At 38.1% G+C, this 12593-nt stretch overlaps 1 protein-coding gene across 1 annotated transcript in view; it reads left to right on the top strand.

The window, feature by feature from the left end:
• The window catches only part of LOC104994821 (chromosome unknown open reading frame, human C8orf34), a gene marked incomplete at its 3' end in the record, with an annotated part of 362913 nt that overhangs the window by 101022 nt on the left and 249298 nt on the right, over positions 1-12593 (top strand). Inside the window, exon 7 of the mRNA XM_010848486.1 lies at positions 1416-1444. Within this exon, the coding sequence (XP_010846788.1) occupies positions 1416-1444 (29 nt within the window). The remainder of the gene's footprint in view (positions 1-1415; positions 1445-12593) is intronic.

Raw genomic sequence — 12593 nt, 5'->3', positions numbered from 1 at the left:
CATGACACATTCATACAATGGTATACTTTATTTTTTAAAACTCTTTAAAAGAATTTGTTTATTTTAATGGTCTACTTTATACTCTTTAAAAATGATACTGTAGAAAATATTTACTAATATAAAAATGTTTTATACACAAAACAGATAACAAAATAGTGTGTGTGCTCCCAATTTTGTTTTATATGTGCATAGAGCAGCATAAAGCCTTAGTATGTATACTTATATATGCTGATAAAATTATTTGAAAGAATTCACAAGAAGCTTTTATCATTCTTTTATCATTCTTTGTTTTTAACATGTCTTCATAGCAACCTTTTTCTTCATCTTCGTTTTCCACTGGTAAAATTTCTTGGCCCTGCAAAAGCTCCTGATTACTGCTAAAATGGAGAGTGGTCAGAGGACGCAGGGACTAGCTCTTGAGTGAGGCTTAGGTTCTGTGTGACATGCATTTTGATAATACAAGGCCGGTGAGGCCTTTTGACTTACTTGCCAGTTCTTGGCTACACTCTGGGTAGGTGAAGTATTACTGCTGTCTATATGAATAATGGATTCATAAGTCTGAGGTGTGAAAAAACATTTTTAAGATCAACTGGTAACTTTCTAAAAAAATGAGTGAATAAACTCTTTTTGCAGGGCCAAGGCAAGGGGAAGAGTATCCTTGGCATTTCAGGAAAGGACTTACTACCCACCCCCGCCAAAGAAGAAGATCTTTGTGAAGGAGACAAAGGAGAATAGAAAATGCAGGGCTGCATTTCAAGAGACTGGAGTTAACAGAGTCTGTCATCACAGAGAAATAAGGGCTAAAACTTTTATGTTACTAACTTAGAACAATTTTGGAAGAATAATAGAGATAAAAATTGGACTAAGGAGTGTGTGTATAGAAGGGGAGCTTGTGAGGAGGAATCTTGATCCATTGGCCCCAAGAAGCTGTTGATCTCAGGGAACATGGAACACAATTCTTTAAGTTCCCCTGTCTGTGTCCTTATCTGGAAAATAAGGGAATTAAAATACATGAACTTCAAACATCTTTCTGCCTTAGTTTTTTACTACTCGAGGAATCTGAATCAGTTCTTAACAAAGAACACTGTTGTAACAAGCTAAGCTGCACTTGATTGTCATTAGCACATAAAGACCATTTCTCTACAGTTGTCTTTGCAGGTTTGTTCTGCATTTAACAAGCAGTATGGTGCTTGTTTCTTGTTGCATCATTTCCATTGTTTCAGCAGCTGTTATAGTTGTCTTAAATTCCTAATTTGTTTTCATCAGTAGAAAGAAAGTACACATTATTTTGAAGTACCATTAACAAGAAAAAAATAGAATGGAAAAGGAATTCATTCTACAAATAGAACTTTTGTTTTTAAGAATGGGTTATTAAGGATTACTTCTAAAACTTTTTTGTCTCTCTTGATTCCCAGGTATTGCAATTTCAGATGAGCTCGATAAGGTACGTTGAACTATCCATCTAGTGAGACTAAAATATAGAACCTACATTTTAATCCAATGTCTAAATGAAAGAGTTTCTGAAACATAAAGTGTTTAAATTTAATTTATTTGGATGCTAACTTTCAAAGTTATTTGCAAAGTTATTTGCAAACTTTCAAAGTTATATGCTTTTATGAAAGTTATTGCATGAAATATATGATATCACCTATTCTTCTGAGTTGAGAGTTTTAGAATTTAGTTAGAGAAAACTGAATCACTGTAGTCACTGAATTACTATACTAATAATGAAAACTAATGTTATTTAAACTGTTGGGATTCTGCCTGTATCCATATGATGATGACAAGACACATACTTTTGTAGAACTACCTTTCGGAAACCTTACTAAGATTTTTTTTTTTATAATTCCAAGATGCCAAGGGAATATACCCCTTGCACTGGGGTGATAGTTGTGAAGGTGGTGAAAAGTGATGTGACTAGGAATATATTTTAACAGTAGTGTCAGTGGAACTTGTTAGTAGTTCAGTTGTAGAAGAAATCAGTCAATGCTGAGTCCTAGGTGTGGGAGATGAGCAAGTAGGTAAATTTTGGTGCCATTTAGCAAAATTGGAACACCTGGGGAAACAGCAAATTTTGCAGGTTGACATAGCATCAAGATTTCTCTTTTGGATTGTTTAGTTTGTCTATGGAACATATTTATATGAGTTGTTGCTCATGAGGGAGGTTTAATTTGAAGTTATGCATTTAGGCATCATTGAAATAGAAGTTCTCATTTTTTTAAATCTCAGAACCCCTTTCAGTTCAGTTCATTTCAGTTCAGTCGCTCAGTTGTGTCCGACTCTTGGCGACCCCATGAATCGTAGCACGCCAGGCCTCTCTGTCCATCACCAACTACCGGAGTTTACCGAAACTCACGTCCATCGAGTTGGTGATGCCATCCAGCCATCTCATCCTCTGTCGTCCCCTTCTCCTCCTGCCCCCAATCCCTCCCAGCATCAGAGTCTTTTCCAATGAGTCAACTCTTCGCATGAGGTGGCCAAAGTACTGGAGTTTCAGCCTCAGCATCAGTCCTTCCAGTGAACACCCAGGACTGGTCTCCTTTAGGATGGACTGGTTGGATCTCCTTGCAGTCCAAGGGACTCTCAAGAGTCTTCTCCAGTACCACAGTTCAAAGCATCAATTCTTCGGTGCTCAGCTTTCTTCACAGTCCAACTCTCACATCCATACATGACCACTGGAAAACCCATAGCCTTGACTAGACGGACCTTTGTTGGCAAAGTAATATCTCTGCTTTTTAATATGCTGTCTAAGTTGGTCATAACTTTCCTTCCAAGGAGTAAGCGTCTTTGAATTTCATGGCTGCAATCACCATCTGCAGTGATTTTGGAGCCCAGAAAAATAAAGTCTGCCACTGTTTCCACTGTTTCCCCATCTATTTGCCATGAAGTGATGGGACCAGATGCCATGATCTTCGTTTTCTGAATGTTGAGCTTTAAGCCAACTTTTTCACTCTCGTCTTTCACTTTTATCAGGAGGCCTTTTAGTTCCTCTTCACTTTCTTCCATAAGGGCATATCATCTGCATATCTGAAGTTATTGATATTTCTCCCGGCAATCCTGATTCCAGCTTGAGCTTCCTCCAGCCCAGCGTTTCTCATGATGTACTCTGCATATAAGTTAAATAAGCAGGGTGACAATATACAACCTTGACGTACTCCTTTTCCTATTTGGAACCAATCTGTTGTTCCATGTCCAGTTCTAACTGTTGCTTCCAGACCTGCATATAGGTTTCTCAAGAGGCAGGTCAGGTGGTCTGGTATTCCCATCTCTTTCAGAATTTTCCACAGTTTATTGTGATCCACACAGTCAAAGGCTTTGGCATAGTCAATAAAGCAGAAATAGATGTTTTTCTGGAACTTTCTTGCTTTTTTGATGATCCAGTAGATGTTTGCAATTTGATCTCTGGTTCCTCTGCCTTTTCTAAAACCAGTTTGAACATCAGGAAGTTCACGGTTCACATATTGCTGAAGCCTGGCTTGGAGAATTTTAAGCATTACTTTAATAGTGTGTGAGATAAGGGCAATTGTGTGGTAGTTTGAGCGTCCTTTGGCATTGCCTTTCTTTGGGATTGGAATGAAAACTGACCTTTTCCAGTCCTGTGGCCACTGCTGAGTTTTCCAAATTTGTTGACATATTGAGTGCAGCACTTTCACAGCATTATCTTTCAGGATCTGAAATAGCTCCACTGGAATTCCATCACCTCCACTAGCTTTGTTTGTAGTGATGCTTTCTAAGGCCCACTTGACTTCACATTCCAGAATGTCTAGCTCTAGGTAAATGATCACACCATTGTGATTATCTGGGTTGTGAAGCTCTTTTTTGTACAGTTATTCTGTGTATTCTTACCACCTCTTGTTAATATCTTCTGCTTCTGTTATGTCCATACCATTTCTGTCCTTTATCGAGCCCATCTTTGCATGAAATGTTCCCTTGGTATCTCTAATTTTCTTGAAGCGATCTCTAGTCTTTCTCATTGTGTTGGTTTCCTCTATTTCTTTGTGTTGATCGCTGAGGAAGGCTTTCTTATCTCTCCTTGCTATTCTTTGGAACTCTGCATTCAGATGCTTTTATCTTTCCTTTTCTCCTTTGCTTTTCACTTCTCTTCTTTTCACAGCTATTTGTAAGGCCTCCTCAGACAACCAATTTGCTTTTTTGCGTTTCTTTTCCATGGCGATGGTCTCGATCCCTGCCTCCTGTACAATGTCACGAACCTCCATCCATAGTTCATCAGGCACTCTATCAGATCTAGTCCCTTAAATCTATTTCTCACTTCCACTGTATAATCATAAGGGATTTGATTTATGGCATACCTGAATGGTCTAGTGGTTTTCCCTACTTTCTTCAATTTAAGTCTGAATTTGGCAATAAGGAGTTCGTGATCTGAGTCATAGTCAGCTCCCGGTCTTGTTTTTGCTGACTGTATAGAGCTTCTCCATCTTTGGCTGCAAAGAATATAATCAGTCTGATTTCAGTGTTGACCATCTGGTGATGTCCATGTGTCGAGTCTTCTCTTGTGTTGTTGGAAGAGGGTGCTATGACCAGTGTGTTCTCTTGGCAAAACTCTATTAGCCTTTGCCCTGCTTCATTCCGTATTCCAAAGCCAAATTTGCCTGTTACTCCAGGTGTTTCTTGACTTGCTACTTTTGCATTCCAGTCCCCTATAATGAAAAGGACATTTTTGGGGGGTGTTAGTTCAATAATAGACTATATGTTAATAATTATAATTTACAAAAGCAATAAAGTTAGTATCCTATTACAAGTAAGATTATACCTTTTGAGTTTGGTACCAAAAACATATTTCTTATTCTCTAAATAAATGAATTTGTGAATGTACTTTTAAATATGGATTTACTTTGATAAATTGTAGTTTTTTTTTAAATTAACGAATTTATTTTAATTGGAGGCTAATTACTTTACAACGTTATATTGGTTTTTGCCATACATTGACATGAATCAGCCATGGGTGTACATGTGTCCCCCATCCTGAACCCCCCTCCCACCTCCCTCCCCAATCCATCACTCAGGGTTGGCCCAGTGCCCTGTCCCTGAGCACCCTGTCTTATGCATCGAACCTGGACTGGCGATCTATTTCACATATGATAAACCATCATAATATTTTAAAATCATTAACATTTCAATCTATACTAAGTCTGTGCAAAACTTGGTCTTGAGTGTATGCCATTGTTGTCGTTCAAGTTGCCAAGTCATGTCCGACTCCTTGCGACCCCGTGGACTGCAGCACACCAGGCTTCCCTGCCTTTCACTATCTCCCAGAGTTTGCTCATACTCATGTCCATTGAGTTGATGATGTCATCTAACCATATTATCATCTCTCGACCCCTTCTCCTCCTGCCCTCAATCTTTTGTAGCATCAGGGACTTTTTCAGTGAGTTGGCTCTTTGCATCAGGTGGCCAAAGTATTGACGCTTCAGCTTCACAGTCAGTCCTTCCAATGAATATTCAGGGCTGATTTCCTTGAGGATTGACTGGTTTGATCACCATAGCAGGTAGAATAAGTAACAGATGAGGTCTCCTGGCTTTGTCCTGCTTTTCTAGGCCTCCTCTGTCCATCACTGTTGTTTGCCCCAGCGGGTCTCCATCTTATACAGTGACTTAGCTTATAATTTGCAGAAATTTAATAATCTCTATCTTGTATTTATTTTTGTCTTTATTCTAAGTACAAAGACATAATTATCACTATTTCTGGGTTCATTTGCTCCCTCCAGTATGTTCTACAAAGCCGTAGCTGCCTGAACCCTAAATTAGCTTGAATACTTGCTTGGACTTTGTCCTTCCCTTTTTTCCCTGGGCTCTCTGACTTGCAGCCTGGTTGCTTTCTACATTAACCTATCTTTGGTGAGCTAAAGAACGTACTCATTATTCTTTGAACTGAAAATGGATTTCTGCCTCACTGGATAAAATTGTGGAAGCTTTGACACTTATTTAATATCCTCCTCAAGATGCATCCTCCCCTCCTCTCACCTCTCTTCAAAGCACTAGCTAGGGAGAGTTTCCATTTAAATAAGTTGCATAACACTGCACATTTTTACTACTTACCTAATGTTCCTGTTATTGAAGACTTCATGGAAATTTTATTATTTTTCATTTTTATTCTGGAAGATGCCAACAATTATCATAAATACGCTTTTAGAAAAAAATTATGTCAATGCAAAAATATTGCTTTTACTTTCACACCTGATATTTAGGAGTACGAGGTCACACAGAAGGCGCACAGGCTTACAGGACCAAAGCCAGGATCCTTTGTTTGCCTAGAAAAAAACCCCTGAATAAGAGAGGGAGAGAGAGAGAGAGAGAGAGAGAGAGCCTGCCTCATGGCGCCCTCTGCTGGCCATGAAGCTCACAGTCCTGCATTTTTCTCAATAAGAAAAAGTGCACCTCAGGCGATATGAAACAGCAGTCAAAAAAAGGCTCACCATGTGTTGAGCTAGCACCTATTTCTTTAATATAGTAGTAGAAATCAATACATATTCTTCCTTGCAGTCTACCATTAAAATTTTGGGGGGTTCACGTAAGGTATATTTTTCTTAACTTTTATAAAATACTGATCTTTTACTATCATATTCTAACTCAATTATAATTTCATAAAATTATTTTTTCTGTGATTTTTAAATTTAGTTTATGAATTCTGATGAAGGTAATAAGAGTTATTAATTTTACTGAAAATTGAAAGTAAAATAGAAGCTAATATTATTTGTAAGACCTTTAAAAAAATAAAGGTCTTATTTGTAAGTCTTTCCCTTCTCTTTTTTTAGTCACTGTATTGGTTTTCTATTGCTGTTGTAACAAATTGAAATAACACAAATTTATTATCCTACAATTCTGTAGTTTAAAGGGTAAACATGAGTCTTCTGGGCTAAAATCAGGTGTAACAGGGCTTTATTCTTTCCTGAAGTTCTAGGGAAAATCTGTTACCTTGCCTTTTCCAGCTTCTAAAGGCTGCTACAGTCCTGGTGCATGATCCCTTTTCTACATCTTTAAAACCAGCAATGTCTCATCTCTCTCTAACTGCATCCAGGAAAAGCTGTTCACTTTTCTGGAATCCTGTGATTAGTCTGGGGCCATCCAGCTAATCTTAATAATTTCAGCTTTATCTCAGTTTTAACCTTAATCATGCAAAGCCCCTTTTGCCATGTAATGCACGATGCTCACAGTTTTGAGGAATAGCATGTGGGCGTCTTTGGGAAGCCATTATTTTGCTTACCTGGCCACCACTCCAAGTTCAGATTTCATGTTGTTGTTGTTCAGTCACTCAATCGTGTCTGACTCTTTGTGCCTCCATGGACTGCAGCACGCCAGGCTTCCCTGTCCTTCACTGTCTCCTGGAGTTTGCTCAAACCCGTGTCCATCAAGTCAGTGATGCCATCCAACCATCTCATCCTCTGTCGCCCGCTTCTCCTCCTGCCTTCAGTCTTTCCCAGCATCAGGGTCTTTTCCAGTGAGTCAGCTCTTCGCATCAGGTGGCCAAAGTGTTGGAGCTTCAGCTTCAGCATCAGTCCTTCCATTGAATATTCAGGATTGATTTCCTTTAGGGTTGACTGATTTGATCTCCTTGCTGTCCAAGGGATTCTCAAGAGTCTTCTCTAGCACCACAGTTTGAAATCAATTCTTCGGTGCTCAGCCTTCTTTATCTATATGAAAGATACCTTTCATATCTTTATCTTATTCTTTAGGCTCCTACCATTCTAATTCGCCTTTCAAAATGCCATAGAGTACACTTGGCTGATGCCTTCGCAGTTACCCTTTAGTAGGGCAGTATGACCATTCTTCAACTCCTGTGAAAGTTGAATGTTTGTGGACTCACCCTCCTCCAGAGAATTGTTTCAACTCATAGGGGGCCATCCTGCCCAGAGATGCTTGGATTGGCGTCACCAATGACTAACCAAAATGAGGCTCTGAGTTTTCATTTACATGACAGAGCTTCCTGTGGGATCAGCCTGAGAGTAGACTTTAGCTGGATGAGCTGAATGCTTATCTTTGCTTAGCTTCTTCCCAACTTCTGCTTCTTTCACTGTGTTACAAGCTTCACTTAAGAGACCCCCATCAGTAAGTCACTTGCTTATTATCTGCTTTTAGGGAACCCTACCTAGGGAATCCTGCTAAAAAAAATTTCAGTGACTCCCTGCTATTTAACAGGTTAAGTCCAACTTCCTAAGACTAGAATGAACAGACTATTTTGTCATTCAAATCTGTATCTTCTGCTTTATTTTCCTTTTTTTTCCTCTACTCAGAATCTGAGCTGTGCTGAAAAAGTAATACTGTGTGGCAGCTAGGCTCTAGTATTTTGAAATCATATATTTTATATATTTCTACATTTTTGCTGATTGTCATCCCTCCCCTTTTTCCAGCTGTTTTCTATCCTTCAAGCTCAGGTTTTCAGTGTCTAAAAAACTGTATATGCACAGTTGTTGTTTGAGCAAATGACCCTACTTCTAGAAGTCTATTCCAAGGACACACTGGCAAAGCTATAGAAAGACCAGTGTGCGTGGCTATTCATTGTTGTGCTATTGTAATAGAAAAAGAGTTAAAATACCTAAATGTTCATTAAAAGAAGAGTAAGGGATAAATTATAGTACGTCTACTATAGAGTACTGTACAGCTATAAAAATGAAAGAATATCTCTGTAGATACATAGAACAATCCCCAGGATATACTGTTGAATAAAAAAAGGCAAGGATAAATGTGTTTATAGTGTGCTACCATTTATCTAAGTAAGTGTAATGGAACTGTGGATATGTATTTACTTACATTAAAGCCAAAATAACAATGGCAGAACCTGCCATATTGTAAAACACACACACACACACACACAATTACTTTTTAAACGTTACCAATGGGAGAGGGGAAGGAAGAGAAAATGAAAGTGACGCAGATAGAGAGTAGAGGTTAGGGATAGAATCTTGACTTCTTCGAACTTTGTGTGTATGAGACTTTGGAACCATTTAAATATTTTATATATAATTTTTGGGAAACACGGTTAACTCTTAAAACAGTGATTTCTAACAGTTGAGCCCAAACAGTATGGCAAAACACACTCAGGTGAATTACTCTAAGTCTTTGTAAACTAGTGATTTGATTTTTCTCTGGTGGGATACACCCAAGGGACAGAGGGAACAACATCAGCTCTTAACCTGTTTTTAACGACTGTGTTGTTAGTGGCAGTTTTGGTATTATTATAAAGAGGCTGTTATGTGTGCTTTGTGTGATATAGCAAAGAATTAATTATGTTGATATTCTTAAGAACCAGAATATTTGGCATAGGGGAAAAAATACACATATAAGATCAATAAGTTTAAGTGAAAATCCTATATCCTGCTTTGAATGAAAACTATCATTATGAACTCATAATATTTTTTTTTAATTTTAAACACAAAAGTACAATCTCTACAGGTAGTGAACATAGCTAGAGTCTAGGGATTCTTTCTTTTTTCTAAACTTTTCTGTAAGGCTGAATTATTTAAGTTTAAAATATAGACATTTCTTAGATCTGTCCACTGTTACCAACACCAAAACAGCGAGTACCCCAAGTATGCAGATTCTAGTCTTAAAATATATTTTCAACTAAAAAGAATCAGAGTCTCTTGGAATAATGGTTGAGTCTAGGTCAAGAGCAGATGGTATTTACAAAATGAGCCTAAAATGCCTTATGCCAGAAGGCAAGAACTATGAAAGATCACTAGGGTTGTGTCAGAAGAGCTCAGGAGCCAGCTTCAGAAGTCTTCTACTGGAAAGAGTTGAGAAAATTTGAACATGAATAAGAATAATAATTGCAGTGTAATGAATTATACCTAATACTTTAAGATGCATACGTTTATCCAAAAAATTATTAATGTTTAATAAAGTAAACCAGCAGGCTTTAATAGGTTAAACCTGCAGGAGACGTGGTTTGATCCCTGGGTTCGGAAGATCCCCTGGAGGGGGGCATGGCAACCCATTCCAGTGTTCTTGCCTGGAGAATCCCATGGACAGAGGAGCCTGGAGGGCTACAGTTCAAACGGTCACAAAGAGTTGGATATAACTGAGCACTCAGGCATATGCACAGGGAACGAAAGTTACTGTTTTTAAAACTGGTAGAAGTCAAGGAAAATAATTAGATTTTTCATCCTCCTTTTTATATAAATCGTACTTCAGAGTAACCTAATATTTGATGACAGGAAGTTTCTGTCTACAGAAGTATTCCAGCCAATAAGTGATTATGGATTTGTAAAATTAGACAGTCACCAGTTGGCAATGCCTATTGAATTAATGGATCTAAGCAGTAATTATTGATGCTGCCCAAATCATTAAAGAAGACAGTCTTATGTGCCTCCAGATAAAACTAACCATTCTCTCTGAAGAAGTATTGGCAAAAACAAAAACCACAGCAAAATAACTTTATCCCGAACTAACTACTAATTTACAGAAATTACAAAGGGCACAGGAACATTTTAAACCACATCACAGGGAGGCAAAGGGGAAAATCTAGACTGTGGAAAACTCAAAGGACGAACAACTCAGGTTTTTGAACAGTAACAGCAATGACAAAATTACAAGAGAGAAAATGAGACAGAGGAAGAGAATAGAGAGATTAAAAGAGACATAAAAGATGGTTGATCAGTCAGTCTTGCTTAGAGTTGGATTTGTGCAAACAAACAGATAATCAGGAAAATTTGATAGCTAAATAGATATTTGATATTAAAACATTCTCACTTTGTATTTAGGTATGATGATGGTATTTGTTTACAAAAAAGCACTCTTTTTAGAGATTACATACTGAACTATTTACAAATGATGTGATGTCTGGTGAATGGAATTTTCTTCAAAGTGATTTGAGCAAAAAAAGGGGTGATGTGGAAGGCACATGGGTAGAGATGAGGATAAAGTGAGTTTCTTCGTGAGTTGATAATTGAGGAAAATGTGTGTGAATACAAAGGAGTTTGTTTTACTCTTCCTTCTCCTTTTGTATTAGTGTGAAAAATTCCATAATAGAGAGTAAAACTTTTAGATCATGGGTAGGAGGGTGCAGAAGATAGTGAAGGAAAGGAGGAGAGAATATTCAGCGCCTGTTAGCATTAGCAGGCATGCTCGGTGTTTTTGATATGTTGTTAAATCTAGTTCTTGTATCAGTCTGACTAAGTGGTTATGCTTTTCTTGGCTTACAGATAAGGAGACTGAAGCTAGTATGATTAAGTGATTTGCTGAAAGTCTCAGAATTAGTGCTGGTTCTTCATCTGTTTGATTCCAAACCCATGCTTGTCCCTTGCACTATGTACCATGTACTCCACTTTAAGAGAAAAATCTGAAAGTGAGTTTAATTCATTATTTGAACAACTTTATTGAGAGAAAATTCACATAAAATCTTCCCCTTTAATATGTATAGTTTAGTGGGTTTTGGTATATTCAAAGAGTTGTGTAACCATTTTGTTGTTGGCGTTTAGTTGGTAAGTCATGTCCAACTCTTTTGCAACCCCAGGGACTGTAGCTCGCCAGGCTCCTCTGTCCATGCGATTTTCCAGGAAAGAATACTGGAGTGGGTTGCCGTTTCATACTCCAGGGGATCTTGCTGACCCAGGGATCCAAACTGTGCCTCTTGTATCTCCTGCATTGGCAGACAGACCACTACTACAACTTAAATTTAGAACATTTTCATCATCCCAAGAAATCCCATCTCTACTCCCCATTCCTCCTAATCCCTTAGCCTAAAACAACCACTAATCTGCCTTCTGTCTCTTTAAATTTGCCATACTAGAAATTTCATACAAATGCAGTCATAAAATATGTGATCTTTTTTCACTATCTTCTATCATTTAGCATAATGTTTTCAAGCTTCATTAATGGTGTGGCATATATCAGTACTTCTTTTTATTGCTGAAAAATATTTTGTGGTATAAATATACTATGAGTGCTCAGTCACTAGTCCTGTCCAAGTCTTTGAGACCCTTTGGATTGTAGCCTGCCAGGCTCCTCTGTCCATGGGATTTTTCAGGCAGGAACACTGGAGTGGGTTGCCATGTCCTCCCCAAGGGGATCTTCCTGACCCAGGGACTGAACCTGAATCTCTTGGGTCTCCTCTGTTGCAGATGGATTCTTTACCTCTGAGCCATGGGAGAAGCCCAATAGATACACCATGTTTTGTTTATTCATTCATCAATTTGTGGACCTTTGAGTTGTTCTGCTTGTCAGCCATTAAGAAGGATGTTTGTAGGAACATTCATGCACAAGTTTTGTGTGGATATGTTTTTAAAATTTCTCTTGTATATGTAGGGAATGAAAATGCTAAAACACTCTGTGTTTAACTTGTTGAGGAATTATCAAACTGTTTCGCATAGTGGCAGCACCACGTTACATTCCAGCCAGCAAGTATTAAGGTTCAAATTTCTCCATATTCTTGCTGACACTTGTTGTTTATCTTAAATTATAGCCATCCTTCTGATGTAAAGTATCAATATTATTTTACTGTGGTTTTGATTTACATTGTCCTAAAGATGCTTACTCCTTGGAAGGAAAGTTATGACCAACCTAGATAGCATATTCAAAAGCAGAGACATTACTTTGCCAACAAAGGTTCGTCTAGTCGAGGCTATGGTTTTTCCAGT

The sequence above is a fragment of the Bison bison genome, unplaced genomic scaffold (genome assembly GCF_000754665.1).
Source record: "Bison bison bison isolate TAMUID 2011002044 unplaced genomic scaffold, Bison_UMD1.0 scf7180017864267, whole genome shotgun sequence".
In the NCBI taxonomy this organism is placed as follows: domain Eukaryota; kingdom Metazoa; phylum Chordata; class Mammalia; order Artiodactyla; family Bovidae; genus Bison; species Bison bison.
Note: the sequence above shows the minus strand (reverse complement) of the source record. Positions and strands in the feature narration are given on the sequence as shown.